Below are 16,524 nucleotides of genomic sequence, written 5' to 3' on the forward strand. Positions count from 1 at the left end.
TTAAATATTTTGCTTGGATGGCAACATTGTGCCGTATGGTATGACCAATAATTCCTCTCTGACGAAACCTCTCCCTGGCCCATCTTTCAAGTAGTACAAGTTTGGCTCGTCGGCTTTGATGTCCACTTTATCTATGTTGTAAGTTTTGACTGACCATATCGGATCGGTGGCTCGTTTCCGAGTGTCCCCTTCGTGTTCCCCGGCTGGTAGAGGTACCTCACGATGGCCCTATCCGGTATCTGTTTCTCCTTCCCACGCGATGGTGCAGCCGATTCAGCCACCACTGATTTCAGTTTGATAGCGTCGGCTGGTTTCTTGCCGGTGAGACGGGTGGTTTCGTGGTTGATAGCCGACACCACCTGAGGTAGCCGCGCTACCCATTCTGTCGATCGCTTTTCTGGGTTGACCATCTCTCTCGCATACTGGTGCCCAAATAAGCGCTCGGCAGATGTCTGATTGAATCTCTCGACTATGGCTTGGCTGCGATGGGCTCCGGCCGCGCCACGCCTGACCTTGGTATCATGTTTGGCTAGCAGTTGTGACACGGCACCCATGAACTTCCGACCGGGGTCGACTTGTAGCTCTGTGGGCCATGTCAGCGGACTGCGTTTGTATATGCGGTCGAATCCACGGGGCTACTTGGGCCGCATCCTTCCTTGTAGCGGCTGGCTAACGACAGTTAGGGCATACTTGTACCTCCTGTCGTCGGGTAGGAACAGGAGGTCGGCCTGGTGAACACTATTTGGTGCGGTAATGCCAAACTTTCTTCGGGGCACATAGTGTGGTGCCGGTAAATAGATCTGCCACAGGGCTTGTTTTTCAAGCCACGCTTTGGCCTCGTCAGGGGCTACTCGCGCCATTTTGGCCAGCTTATGTACGGCGCTAGCTCCTTTCCAGTACCCACGCGGGCTGTAGTAAATAGCCTCAAACTTTCTCTGGTTCCATGACATCGTATATATACACTTATGTTCTTGGTTCAATTTTCTCATGCCCGTACGCGTACGTGTTGATCCCGTCGATGGCTATCCAACGCTTCGTGTCCATCGGCGATAGGCACGTCTTGTTTATCATCAGTCCGTATATCCTGTGCCCGTCGCTTCTCAGCAAGTTCATTTGATGTCTGAAGGTGCGGGTCTTAAACAGTGCATCCTTGAATCTGGCGTGTTTGATGTGTTGTTTCACCACGTACATTGTCGGCCTTCAGGATGGAGTACATCTTGGGTCTCAAGCCTATGTACTCGGCTATGGGCATGCCGGCACACTCGTCCTTCATCTTGCCGAGCACTTTTTTATTTACCGTGCTGTGCATGGCATGGCCCTTGGGGTAGTTGCTGGTGTCGTACAAATCGAGGCGTTTCTTCATGTCCTCGTACAAGTCCTCGGTTCGAATCTCCATCAGCAGGGAATCTGTGATCGTGTACAGCACTTCACACCTGTCGCCGTACTGCTTCTTGAACTTGTTGAAGTAAAAGTCGTACATCAGGTGTTTGGATAAATCGAGAATGCTCATCCCCACGTAAACAGGCCGGTTGAATTTGATGTGGCTTTTCTTCATGTGCAGGGCCACCAGGTCGTCGGTGAATATCTTGCTCCGGTTGAATGCCGGGCTGGCTATCAGTTTCCTGAGCTTGTCTTCCTCTTTCGACTGGACTAGCTTCACGGTCACGCGTTTCCTCAGGTTCTCCATAGTCTTACCGAACACCGAGTTGTTCATGAGCTTGTAGAGGTTTTTCTCAAAGTCACTGGTGGCCAGCTTTCACAGGTCCGTGTTCATTCTGATGTAGGGCTCCATCCAGGGGCTCTGGTCGAACACGAGCACCCTGTGTATTTTGGTCAGCCTCATACCCAACGACAGGTACAGCTGCAGGTTGCGATAGTGCACGATGTACTTGTTCTTATTCATCAAGTTGGGCACAAGTTTTTCAACGTCTGGAGCAAGTTATGTTGGTACTCAGACATCCAGTCTGGGTTAACCCTCAAACGTTTGGGGACCAGGGGGTAGCTGTTGTGCTATGTGTGCAATGCCTTGGGGTATTCCAAGTCCGCTTCGAGGATATAGCCTTTGTTCGAATCCGGCGTGATGCTCATAACATCGATCTCGGGTGATGCCCATTCGAATCCCCCTGTGGGTAGATACTGGCTCATGGCCCAGGCGTACAGGTTGTTGGCATCAAGGTAGAGGATGTGAGTGGTTGGCTTGCTCGAGTGGTAGCCCTTCACGTATTGATTATTGGCTTTCGCATAACGTTTAGAGACAATGGAAATCCCACCTTGCAAGCCTTTCTCAATGAACAAGTGCATGTCGTAATCGGTGAGCAATTCCAGCTTAACTTTTTTTTAACTCGTTTTCTTCAGCAAGGCATCCCAAGAGAGACCTGGGCTGGTGTAGTACCATGCAGGGTCGAGTTGATACTGCTTGAAACACGTCCTCCTAAACGTCTCGAACACGTCGGTTAGCAGGAGTACGTCTGTTCTCAAGTACAGGTCGTGGTAGTCACCCAGAGTCTTGCAGCCCAGTTTATTCCATACGTTAATCGCGTGCGAGTAATCGTCTTGGGTGATTGTCGAGTCGGTCAGGTTGCTGTAAAATCGGCCGATGGGAGGCAGTCGGGTCTCGGCGAACTTGGCCCAGCCATCCATGTACTCGTAGGGGTACACGCCCTTCCTCATCAGCAGGGGTCGAGTCTCGGCGTCGGTGTATCGATCAGTGAAGGGGAAGGTATCGTTGGCCTTGACCAGACTGTCGAGTGATGACAGGAGGAACTGAACCGAGTCGATGAACCTCAGGCCATTCAGGCTGAAGGAGATGTATCTCTCCATGTTGTTGGGGATGCACGTCAGGTTGCCGCCTATATTGATCAGGTTGCTGACCTATATTGATCACGTGCCCAAAGTGACCTTTTTTCTATTTTAGTGATCTGACCCCAGTTGAGCCCATCGTCTTGGGGATAGCTAGATCTGTTCGTTAGTGTCACAAGGCTTCCTGATAGCTAACCAAAGTCTTGATGTTGAATAGCTATATCATTCTGTTTTTAGCTATTTCTAGATGATTATCTTTTATCCACGAGTGATCTGGAACCCATGTGCGTGTAGCATTCTAGGTGTTCTCATATCTGCTGAAAACTGATATCGATTGACTCTTCTATAGTCTCGGTATGTGTCACGACTTCTTGTTTACCCCGGAAGTAAGGCTGAACGTACTCAATAGCCCCATTCTGTTGTTTATCGAGTGACATTTTCACTGTGATTTGAAACTTTATACTTCCCAAATCGTTTAGTTCCTCATTAACTTTATCAGCGATTAGAGGCTTGATGTCGGCGATGTCTATGTTCTTATCAGATAGTTACCTACGGCGCGCTCGGTGCGCACAAACTCTAGATCAACAGCTATATGCTGACGCAATAGTTTGACTAGCTCGGGCTTCCTCATACGGGAATAATGTACTAACCCCAGCTCTCGGGCTTCCTGTTTGAGTTGTTTCACAGTGGGGGTCTTTACTACGGATTCGTGCAATAGTGCGACTAGCCCGGCTTTCCCCAGGCGGGAATAACCCGTCGGCCCCAGCTCTTTCGCTCAGAGTTTTAGTTGTTTTACCGTGGGAGGGGGTTGTCTGTCGAGTTATCTCAACAACTCTGGTTTCCTCATTCGGGAGTAACCCACTACGCCTCGTTCTCTCGCAATCTGTCTGAGCTCTCGAGTAGTAGACATTGTGTACACACCTAAGTATATCAATCTCTAATTGGGCCGCCGAAAGGGAGGTTACTCTTCCAACCTTGGTAAAAAATAAAGGAGGCAGCCTTAATATATATCTAGATAGACCTTATCGATTACCCACCCGGAACATGCGCGTAGTAGGGTTTCTTGTATTATTTGCAACGAGTTGTCGACAAACTCCTCTATATCCCCGTGTTGATACACATCTCCTTTCCCACCATCAAAGTTATTCCAAGTGTGCCCTTCTGGTACTTTCACCATGCTGGAAACTGCGAAGCTCTCCAGGTCTTCCAGTGCCTTATAGAGTTCACCAACAATCATATGTTTGAGGACACTGATATCTATACTTTTACCCACATCCATCTGCCAGCGGCAACGACTTTCCACGAAACTATTCATCATTATGCCTAGGTGTGCACCAATATTTATCCTGAGGAGGCGCCTACGTTCTTTTATGTAGTCCTTTTTATTCTCGTAGATAAGATGGTGCCTGAGTACGTTTGCTCTGTGAGCTTTGCATAGGCAGTAGTGACCTTTCACTCCGATACCACACACAGAAGACGTGTAGTTCGGGAAGCCGTTTTTGATACTCCTCATATGAAAACAGCAGTACCTCTCAGTCCTACATCTCCTACTGCAGGGCTTGGTCTTACCCATAAGTATGTATTCACATCGGTACGGGGGCAGGTCTCATCTTTGGTATACTCATATGAGTACTTAGTCTAATTGCTTTACAACCAACGCAGTCGCTGCTAGACCCAGTGCGATGAAGATCAATTCCCGGTCCTTTTGCCCCGGGGATGGTGTGTAGTACTGAGCGACTGTGGGCTTATGGAGTGGTTCTAGCTGTTTACCGGTTAGCAGGTATAATTCTCTTGCTACGTCTTCAACGTTCTTGAATGTTGTTTGTTAATGTAATCGATCCTCTGTAAGTTTCTTCGCGTACTCGGCTTGCGCGGCTTGCAGTTTCTCCACGGCTATATCATGTCGTTTTCGTTCTGCCTCTATCTCGGCCGCGTTCGACTCCCGTAGTTTCAAGAAGAGGAAATTGCTCCTGGAAAATGCCAGGGCGTTTACTTACGCCCCGCCGACCATCATGGCGATCGTAGCCATCCTATATATATTTATATTATATTTACTTCAAAATATTTTCCGGTATGATCCCTTGTTTTACGAGGATGTACTTGGTGGCCATCGCCATACCTAGGTTCATTATGAGCATTCCCATATCCTGCAGGTTGAAATCTAGCTTGATAGTCGGTTGTTTGAGCACCATTTTAGTCAAACGAGCGTACCCTACGGCTAGACTGGCGACCACGGTGGCGTGGTATGCATCGTTGACGAACGTTTTCCCCTCAGACATTATGTATATGATATAAAAATATATATTTATAACATGATATGTGGGTTGACCTCTAATTGTGGTTGTGGAGTGTTGGGTTGTTTATTATATAACATGAATAATGAGAGAGCTGCGGCAGTTGCGCCTGCAATCCACAGGAGTGGAGTGTAGTTACTCTTTTGATGCTTGGCTAAACCACCTTTTCTATCAGCGGCGACTCTCTTAGGGTTCTTCTTCCTGGTGACTGTAGGGGTTTCCTCCTGGGGAAGGTTCCCCTCCTGTGGAATTGGGCTCATTTCTTGGACAGCATCCATCTTGTATACCATTACTATTATTTTTTCCCTCCTTAAATTGGCAATGCTTTGCTGTGATGATTGCCGCCGTCACCCGGGCTAAAAACATACCGTATTTGTGGTAAAGCACGCTCAAGGCGAGTTCAATAACGGGTCTTTCTCGAGGTCCTCCCACAGGTAAAGTCGACGTTCCGGGGGAATGGGAAGGACGTACGACGCTATACCAGTGTAGATATGGGTCATAGCCGATCGTAGACTCTTTGTCATCTCAGCCCCGAGTCTAGCCTCATATCTCGCGTACAGCTTATCGATTTCTTCGGCTGACATTTTGTGAATTTTATCGGGAGTGTAGTCCCCAAAGTATTGTTTGGCTTTACCACCAACAGCCAGCGCTACCAGTCTCTCTCGTTTGTCGTCACTCTTATCATCCTGCGGCACCAACAGTTGTTCGAGCAGTTCATCACACTCCATCTTATAATGTAATAAGCAAGTTTTAGTTTTAATAATATAATACCCGATGTAGGTGAAACATAGTGAGATGAAGGTTAAGTTGCACACGACGAGCACTTCAAAAACAACCATCGGGAAGACTCGTCTTCCCTATAGAACTTAATTGCTAAGAGCTAAGCATTTGCTAAGCTTTGCAAAGCTTTGCGAAGCATTGCTAAGCTAAAACACCCTATAGGCCACGGGTTGGTCCGTCTTGAGCACAAGCTTAGCATGCTTAGTTTCAGCGAGCTGTTTCTTCACACGTTCTCGTTCTAGTTTGCTCATCACATCGTTCTCTCTCAAGCACTCCTCGAATGAATCCCTGTTCTTGCAGTGGAATAAGGCCACCCTTCGCATCTGCTCCCTGAGGTCTTTCAACATCGAGTTGAACTTCTGCGTTAGCACCCAGACGCTGTGCTTTGCGTGCCGGCCGGAGAAGGCCAGGTATGATAGCATGTCTCTCTTTTTTGTTATCTCTTGATTAGCGCTGCAGTCGTCCAGTATGAACAGCGTCGACTCCCCTTTAAATTTTCCGTGATAAGCCTTCAACCAGTCCTGCAGACGTGTTCCCGGGTCGACTCTGTGTACGTCCGGGTCCGTCTTCACCCAAGGTCTTTCCATGTACGTTCTATTCATGGGCACATGATAACGATGTTATCAAACACATCCCGGTAGTACCCCTCCAGCATATCCAACACGAAAACGGTCTTCCCACAGCCCATCTGCCCACACACTATGGCGCAGTGCGGGTCACGGTGTAGATCAATAGATGGCTTCCATCTCCCATTGTCTATATTAAGTTGCGCATCCATAATCACGTCCAGATATAATTTCAACTTGCCCGCGGGTTGAACCTTCTTGGTGATCTGGATGGTTATCCCCTCGCTGCCTTTGTGGATGCGGCGGCCGCTGCCATGCAATTGGTCGCTATCCGTGGATCGCATGTCCAACCATAGCACGTACTTGGCGGTCAGGTATTCCCCGATCTGAACGGAGGATAGGTCCAGGTCCTTGGCTATGTGTGGGTGTTGTTTGAAAGCCGGTAGCTTTTTTATCTCATCCCACTGCTGGTATGCCCTCATACCATGCCTGAACAGCTGGTTGGGCACGCCCTCGATGGTCACTTCCACCTTTTCAATCTCGGGGTTGAAAAACTTCTCCCTGTCCCTTCGGAACGGCTCGTAATCCTGCACGGGGACGACCAGGATGCCTTTCATCGATCGCGCCGGCACGTTCAGGTTGATGTTCCATAAAGCGTCGCTCTTATCCTGTACTATCGTTCTATGCCGCAGGACCCTATCGTAGAGGATGGCCACCTTCCCCGAGTACTGGTTTCGAACCTGCCTGGCCAGCTCTGGGCTAGTGACCATGTCGAACTCCAGAGAGATGTTGTTGATGGCGTAACTGGCCTCATCACTGTTTGGCGTACGGACTACTTTGCTGTAGTCGTTAAACGTGAGCTCGTATTCCAGCCTATCATCCAGCCCGACCTGGTAAAACGGCGTGTGTCCGGCTCCCATACTCTTGGGCGATGGCCTTTTCACCGTCCGAGATCTTGTCTAGCTGGTCTGCCGTGAAGCTGTACCCCACGCGCAACTGAGTCGATTTGCTGATGCCTTGGTACATGTCATTGACGTGTTCTCCCTCGCTTTTCCAGAGGTCCCCGTAGCAGTGAAACACATCGCTGTCGTCGATGCTCAGCACCTCGTTGCCGCTGATGTTGATGGTGGTTTTCTTGATGATGGCCCGACCTACGCTCCGCACGAGCTCGCGTTTGTCGTTGTCGGAGGTCAACGTGATGTTGAACGTCAGTCGAACCGTGCCTGGTACGATGAGGTCATTCTCACCCAGGTTTGGGAATCTAACCAGCAGCGTTTGGTTCTGGTCTATCTTGCTGGGATTGTTGGTGATGGTCACTGACTGGCGCACGGCTCGGACGCCTAGAGGCTCTCTTAATCTTCGGAAAGGATCTAGATTCCTACCATACATTGTTATATAGATAAAATATAAAAGTTTAATATAAATAATGGCTGAAGGCGGTCATGAGGACATCCCGATGGATGATATGTGGGATTATAGTGCCCAGACGTACGGGGAGGAGGAAACCTCGTCCACGCAAGTCAACGAGCTCGTGAAGCAGGCTGCCGCCGAATACTACGACGAGTTGAGGCATAAACACAACGTCGTGCCATTAGGACGAGACTATTCCAGGTTCACTATCGATGAGAACGGCAAGCTGCGATTGAAGGCTCACAGGGACATCAATCTCGTGAACAAACGCACGTGAGAACCGCTTGCCTTATCGACACTCATCAGTCGCCAAAGGGGCAACGGATCTGCGATGCACTAAACCTCATAGATTATCGGCCCAAGCTTCCCCCGAAGGCCGTCCAAGATCTGCAAGCAGCCAGGGCCGAACTCAACGATGAGCCCCAACGTGCCATCGATGAATTGTTGGCCACCTACCATAACAAACCCTTACCCGGGTTCGAATTTACTGTTCGGGAACTGCGGGGGCTGGACAAGGCCATGCAAACCATTCGTGGGTCACTCGTGGACAACACGGCCAAACTGGACGCGATAGATGCCCACATCGCTCGTGAAAAGACCAAACTCGGCGAAATGGAGGACGAGTCTCTGAAAGCCACCATCGAGGAACGAATACATAATTTGGAAGAGGAATGGAGGACCCGGCTGGAAACGGCGTCCTTCCGAGAACAGCTTCAATCCCAGATCAGCCGTGTGCGTGAAATCATTGATAGACGTCAGAGACTGGGTAAAAAAACATCTGAAATCCCTCGGGGAGGCCCTAGCTAAACTCCCTGGTAAGGCCGCCGAAGCCCTGCCCGGCATCCTGGGTAGCATCGTCTCGTGGCTGCTGAGCATGCTGTCGAAAACAGTCACGTGGTTCGGTCAAAACCTGTGGGCAGCCGTTGTCGTAGTGGCGGGTCTGGTGTACGTAGCGACTAAGGAATTTTTAACCAAATGAGACCCAACCCGACCGCGACCCCCGACCACCAGCGCTTTTACGATCGATGTGCAGCTGATTGGACGCCTGCACGTGTGGGGGTTGTGGCTGTGGGTGTGTGGGTTGAACCCTAGGCTCGGGGCCATGTACAGTCCCACGTCAAACACGTAGTCGACTTTAGACCGGCGTATCCCAACACATCTTGGTAGCGTTGGATGGCACCTGGTAGGTCGACCGGGGAGGCTATGGCATCCTCGACGTTGGACACGAACTGTTTCTGCGCGTTCTAAACAGTACCCGTACCAATGATACCGAACGCGTTTGATTCTGAGCTCCCAGCATGGCCAACACTTACGTTCGAATCGAGTCGTTCAAGCGTTCGATGCGATGCCGCACGAGTGAACCCTCTCGACGTGTCCAGCATGAACTTTTTCCAGTCATCCGCGGGCACCTGCTCGAACCTCCAGACTCGGTAATCCTTTGCTGTCATCTAAAACCCTGTAACGGTCATCCCACTCGTTTGTTGTGATGTGATGATACGACCATTCTTTCATCTTCGCTGGCTTCCACGAGGGCATATTGTGAACGATGGGGATGCCCAACCCATGGTTAAGGCCCGGCAAACGCCAATCCGTCTTCTGGTCTAGCTTTAATTCGTTGCAAACGCGTTCGTAGGCCCGTCTCTCGTACGGGTTGTTTACTGTGTCCCATGCTTTGTCCTGTGGGAGCCGGGCGCTGATCTCTTTAAGGATACGCCTGACCTGGTAGTAAACGTGAAACGTGAACACAGACCGACCCAGCGGGCCCAGCCGAGTGTCGCTCAACGTCAAGCCGCTGTCGAGCTGTCGAGCAAGCCCGGGATGCAAAACGTGGCATTGCAGGTGGTGTCTGAATTCGAAGGCGTGGTCAACATCCTGGAGAGTCTACCGGCGAACTCCACGCTGGTCATCCAAGTCTACCTAGGTGAACCACAGCGTGAAGTCAAAGTCGTAAAAGGGGATCAAACTCCGGTGGGGAAACAACACCAGTATCAGGTTTGCACTGTTTACGATGCGGGTGGGTGTCGACTCCACACACTAATCTGCAGGGGTCACCATGACCGTGGAAGACACGATATCACTCACCAAGATCTTCTTACCCGACAACATACACTTCATGGGGTGAAGTGCACCCCTGAGAAGTTATTAGAAAAACAGTTGGAAACTATCTTATGATAGTAATATAACAATGACTAGTCACCGGCCCAACGTCACGCTTAACGACCTAGGAGACACGGAGGGGTTTGATCTGCCCGGCGAGGAAGACGCCTTGTACGTCCTACACTTGAAAGACAAGGTGTATAGGCGGGCGGTAATGGCCGATCATCGACCCAACATCACACTCGGGGACCTAGGAGGTATAGTGGGATTCGATCTGCCGGTGAGGACGGCACCCCGTACGTCCTGTACTTAAAAACGGCGTGTACATACGGTGGCGTCTGGCAGCCTTAAAGGAACCCGAATGGTTGATCAACGTGACCCTCACTGCACCTTACATCTCTTTAAACGAACGTAGACATGTCACCGGAAGTAGGAACAACGGCTTCTTCCTCTTTCATTCCGAGTTATGAAAGGGTGATAGTTTCCCAAATACCAGGTCACCCGGCAACATGTTAGTTTCATCCGTGGAGTCAGAGTTAAGGGCCGACTCACCCGATACCCTACCAGGTCTTATGACTATGACACCAGGCTCCACACTCATCATAGAAGTCGCTCTTGGAGGCGCTATTAAGGAATCAGGCCTGCAACTTTTACCTGGGGTGACAGTACATTTGGACGACACACCGTACTTCCCCACGATTCCCCATACGTTGCCGTATCGTCATACAATTGGGGACAGTTATGTGATGTAAAACGCCAACTGAGACGGAACAAGACCCAACTACACACGGAAAGCACTATGTAAGAAGTACCATAGAGCTTTCAATATCGTGGACGGGGCTGATACTGTCCTTACGACAACCAGCATGGGACTAGGGGCGGCAGGTGTTGGGTTGTTGGCCACCATCGTGGCCGCACCTATAGTGCTAGGCATTGAAATAACAGCTGGGGTTGTAGGGGTGGTAGGGTTGGTGTTTAAGTTTGCATCCCGCAGACTGCATCGTAAAGCTTTGAAACACGACGAGATCAGGGTTCTAGCCGAAGCAAAGCTGAACACGGTAAGTGAGCGTATTTCCACGGCACTCACTGACAGTAAGATCTCAGAGGAGGAATTTCGTTCAATCCTCTCTGAACTCGACAAGTACCGTAAGATGAAACAAGAAATCCGGTCCAAGTCTCGTAAGTCTGCTATCAGCGAAGACGAGAAAAAAAAGTACATAGAACAAGGGGTACGAAAAGCCCAGCAAGCCTTCATTACGAACACCAAAGAGATCATAGGCATTTCACATTAAACTGTTTCATTGAGGTCAACAGGACATAGGGCGATCACAATAGTGCCACGTGATCAGGAAAGTGTCAGTTCGCGGTCATAGTGACCAGGAAGTTAACTGGGGGTTCAAACCTGGTATATACAATAGCGGGGAGAGATAAGGGCCTGACAAAAGCTTTATTTCGTGAATGAAGCTTTACAGAGGCTTTTGTTGGACTTGATCTCGTACCGCTACTGTATATACTACTGACTCAACCCAATAAAAGTACTTGAATCTGTACTTTACTGAGAAAGTGTAATCCCAAATATATATAACGTGTTACATTTGATCACTTTCAAAAAGGTATTGTGTTTTCAAACTATATACTCAGTATATTGTCAGAATTGTTCCATCGACTTTGCTTCTAGCAGAGATTTCTTGCGAATGTGGAAATGGTTTGATCGTTTCTCTTTACATACACTGTATTCATGGGCGACCTCATGGCGTTGAGCAAACAAATTCAACATAGATTTACATGTGTACATACACATGTAGATACAAATGTTAAACGAAGTTATATCAATGTGTCCTTTCGTTACGGCACAGTGTAAATGCTATAATTGACCATATTTACATTGAATTAGGAAACGTCAAATAACTGAAGTAAAAGGTGTGCAATTCATTCGTTGTCTCAACGATACATCTGTTACGTCAATAACCCAGTAGCACGTACGTATGTATACTTCTTTTCTGTTTTAGGCAGCCACCAAAGTCAAGAAAAAAAACCCCCTCCATCTAATCGGGCTGATAATCACAGTGGCCCTAGACCAACCTCATACAAGATTACTATTGCACAAGAGATATCTGACTTCCATTGGTTGATAACAGCGCATGATAACACCCGAACCACACGTAAACTATTTCGACATCCCCACTGTATTTATATCCACACCCACATACGCCGACACATACCGCCACTCACATCTGACTTGGGATATTCTCATAACCAGGAGACAACCGCCACTCACAGCTGACTTCTTCTTCTATCCAGGAGACATGGGGTTTCGTGATGCATCCAAGTTTTCAAGAATTGCTTTCGGGTTGGCGGTAGGAGGGTTTTTAACTGACATTATCGGATTTCCCTCCCCCTACTGGGTGGCAGGGCTAGGTATTTCTTTCGGCCTGTTCCAGTCGTGTAGCCTTGGAGACTGTCAGTCGGGGTCACTTAGCCTGCGTAAGTAAAGTATAATCGTTATACAATGTGAACGTAGACAGTACTTCAATAACTCATCGAACCATTCTAGATACTGTGTTTGACTTGGTACTTTTCAATAACAGCTTATTGAGAAACCTTTTTCTGAATATAACAAAGTTTGGTCAGTAAGAAAATACTGTTTTGTATACATTTTATCGTTAAACAGGGGAATTTGAATATAATTTTCAAAATCACATTTGGATAACAGCTTTGGATAACAGCTTTTATTATATCGAGATCTGTTCGTTACTGTGGAAGTAACGTATCATTCAACATTGTAAACTTGTCCACTAAATTCGTTTCTTCAAGCATGCTTTGTAGTTATGGATCAAAGGGTGAGAACAAATATTTACATAGAAATCGTTTTGCATGGAAATTATAGAAAATATCTTATAATAGTAAGCAGACGGAGGAACAAAATTAACTTCTCAATCAATTTTATCATATGTTTGATATTTAGTGAAAATAATATTTCGTTTGCGATATTATATAAAAAAATAACTACAATGGCATTCAGCACTCAAGAACATACTTCTATACGGATTGATTTTTTTAAATACAAATTGATTTTAAGAAAATGCTGAATATCTTTGAATATGAATACATTTATTGGCACAAACGTACAACATTTCAAACAGAACTTGAAATACACTTGTTCTTACCACAACCTAGACTGGATCAGTTATTTATTATTATCATTATCATCATCATATTATCATTATCATTTAAAAATGATGTTCATTTTGTCTTAACGGCGTTGGATCAATTATTTATTATTACTGCATCAATCATCATCATTATCATCATCATCATCATCATCATATTATCATTATCATTTAAAAATGAAGTTCACAACGGCGTTGAGCCAAACTCAATCATTGACCAAGGCAGCAATGTACACACATTGATGTCAACCACGTGTTTAGAACCAGGCTGGTGGAAGGGAGTCGTTGCGCTGGAGGTCCTTGGATTCCTGGCCTGTCTCGGTAGCTTTGTGCTCATGGTGCTGTACGTACATGTGAAGAACGACCAGAAGATCTTCCAGACTATGGCAACGGGACTGGCTTTTGCTGCAGGTTCGTATCCCCCCCCTGTCTGGAACATTTTACCTTTGGAACGTAATGATTAAACGTATTTAGCTTCATTCTGGTACGACCAATACCATGGAACCATCTATACCATGGATGAGACAGACTGAGTGTATTTCTGGAAGAGGTGCCAGTTACAATTGTCCATCTCCGACAAAATACCAGCCTACACATCTCACTGATCATGGTGTCAACCACGACTTGCTTGGCGTATTTCCAATAAAGCTGGAGCTAGCTACTGAAAAACGAATCACAGTTGAGTTTCTTGAATCAATCAGATTTCAGATTTCAAAATGATTTAGTTTCCTTTCGTTTCCACCTTGAATCGGATCTTTCAATCATAGCGAAAGATATAGAATGCCAAGCTACATATAATCTGCTCCTAAGCAATATATACTGAGTCAAAAAGAAACTTCACATTCTTTCTTCAGGGCACTATAAAAGAACAAGAGATGGTAAGATGGTTAAATTGTTATTATTTCATTGCTGAGATCTGTGTGATGTACTCGATACACTGACAGTGCCATAATCAGTTCCATTAGGCTACACCAACGTTCCAAAACATGGGTATACAGAATGTCAAGTCACAAGAATAAAAATGCGAAATGTCTCAGTTCAATATCGTGTATAGCCGCCCCGCGCATTCACCACTGCCAAACACCGTCTCCTCATCGACTGCCTGATGCTTGTGAACACGTGGTTGGGGATTCTGCGCCATTTCTCTTGCAAGGCAGCGCCAAGTTCCTGCAAATTCTGAGGTTGGTTCCTAAGACCACGAAGCCTTCTCCCAAGTGCATCCCAAACGTGCTCTATTGGATTAAGGTCAGGGGACCTCGATGGCCAGTCCATGACGTTGATTCCAGCGTTTTGAAGGAAATTTCGTGTCAACATTGCGGTATGCGGCCGAGCATTATCATGCTGGAACTGTAGACCTGGGCCATGAGCCGCCATGAAAGGAACGAGTTCAGGGGTGAGCACCTGGTCGCGGTAAGCAGCAGCTGTGAGGTTTCCACGGATGACCAGAAGTCGGGAACGGTTGTTCCCACAGAAAGCAACCCACACCATGCAACTTCCGCCCCCGAATCTGTCGACTTCCTGTACACAACATTGGGCATACCGTTCACGACGTCGTCTCCAGACTCTATGCCTGCCGTCCGCGAATCTGAGGGTAAACCTGGATTCATCGCTAAAGACGACTCGATTCCAGTCTCTCTGGGTCCATCGGAGGTGACGTTGGGCCCACAGCAGATGTTGACGTTGATGAAATGGCGTCAATATTGGGCAACGATATGGACGTCGAGGATGGAGATTGGCAGCCCGCAACCGATTTCGAATGGTCTGTGAGGACAGTCGACCTCTAAACATCTCAGCCCTGGTTCGTGTAGCCGGCAGAAATCTGTCACGTAGGTGATGTAGGACGATTTGACGGTCTTCTGCTCGCGACGTCACACGTGGACGACCCGACCTTGGGCGATCAGAAGTGGTGCCTGTTTGTTGTAGACGACCTCGCAAGTCATACACAGTACGACGGCTACATCCCATTGCTCTTGCGACGTCAATAACTGATCTTCCCGCTTGCAACATGCAAACGGCACGTTCACGTTGCACATTTGACAATCGTGGCATTTCAAGTACCGTTAGAACTGTGGTTTAAAAGTGTTTTTTCAATTCTCGAGGTTAATGCAAACACGTGCATATGAAGAAAACTTCGATGCGAAGATCACGTGATTGACTGCACGTGCAAAACCTGATTTGGCACTAACGTCATTTGCACGACGACTGGATGGGTTTGAGTTGGTTTTGCTCACGTTTTTCTAGAGTCGAAAGATAGGGATCCCATTTCGGATACATAGATGTATCATCAGAGAAATATTATTCATTATTTTCAAATGACATTTTGTGAAGTTTCTTTTTGACTCAGTATAATTAGTTGTTTGGTTGTATACCAATGTAGATATTTTAGAATCCTAGGATTCTGGGTTTGAATCCCGGTCCGCCTCAGTAATGGTTCTAGGTTTGTCAGCACCATGCGAGTGCTCGTGAGATTCTCCCAAAGGATAAACGTCTGAGAACTGCTTCACTTTGGACCTTCCTCCCACAGAAACTTACTCACTCACTCACCTTTCAGCTGGGCTCATCCTCATCGGAATCATCATCTTCGGCGCTGAAATGTCGGGCGCTGGATTGTTGGGCGCTTCTTTCGGCTGGTCTTTTGGACTGACAATCATTTCAGGCCTTTTCCATATTGGCGTCGGTGTCCTTAACGTAGTCGACAAAGCTTCCTCCTGAAACTGTATTTCCAATGTATCATATATATAATATACATATGTAAGATAAATGCACCCCATCCTCAATGTCATAATTTATCTACAGTCAATAAAACGAAGTTTGTAACTGGATTGAAAAACTGTTCATGGATTGTCTTTTCCTCAGGAAGTTGAGATTGATAATATGATGTGCCGCTGAGATTGACATCCAATGATCGAGGGAAAAACAAAAGAAGGGTTTTGAGCATGCAAATGTGGGATGGACTATAGCGCTTTATAATATTCTATAATATAGTATAACGTTTAGTTAACTGCAGCGTGTTTGTATATTTGTGTTCAGGCTTCGCCATCATAAAATGAATGTGAATGTGATGCTACTGTTATGATGGGTTGTTAATGGTGAAATTTAATTTGCATTTATTGTCATTCCATTAAACCCCTAATCATCATTTAAGGGAGCACGGTGGGAAGGGCGGGATGATGAGTTGTTTGTCGTTGAGGTGCAGCCTGTGAAGAACCGGGTTAGAGTTGGTCTTTAGCAACCCATACTTGTCTTAAGCGACGGCTAACTTGTTGACACATGTCATCGTATCCCAAATACGAAAATCGATGCTCATTATGTTGATCACTGGATTGTCTGGTCCAGACTCGACTGTTACAGACCGCCGCTATATAACTGAAATATTGCTGAGTGTTGCGTTAAACAACAAACAAACTA

At 47.2% G+C, this 16,524-nt stretch overlaps 1 protein-coding gene across 2 annotated transcripts in view; it reads left to right on the plus strand.

The window, feature by feature from the left end:
* Positions 1–15,946, plus strand: part of LOC124285193 — a 42,018-nt gene extending 26,072 nt beyond the window's left edge. Inside the window, exons 1-3 of one of the 2 annotated variants that reach the window (XM_046721378.1) lie at positions 11,969–12,430; positions 13,378–13,527; positions 15,668–15,946. In XM_046721378.1, the coding sequence (XP_046577334.1) occupies positions 12,088–12,430; positions 13,378–13,527; positions 15,668–15,828 (654 nt within the window). In that variant the 5' untranslated portion in view covers positions 11,969–12,087 and the 3' untranslated portion in view covers positions 15,829–15,946. Of the gene's footprint in view, positions 1–11,968; positions 12,431–13,377; positions 13,528–15,667 lie in introns of those variants that run through there. The other variant, XM_046721380.1, reaches the window with a different exon arrangement.
* The last annotated feature ends 578 nt before the right edge of the window (positions 15,947–16,524 follow it).

This window comes from Haliotis rubra, unplaced genomic scaffold, assembly GCF_003918875.1.
Source record: "Haliotis rubra isolate DU_JTF1 unplaced genomic scaffold, ASM391887v1 Scf354, whole genome shotgun sequence".
Classification (NCBI taxonomy): domain Eukaryota; kingdom Metazoa; phylum Mollusca; class Gastropoda; order Lepetellida; family Haliotidae; genus Haliotis; species Haliotis rubra.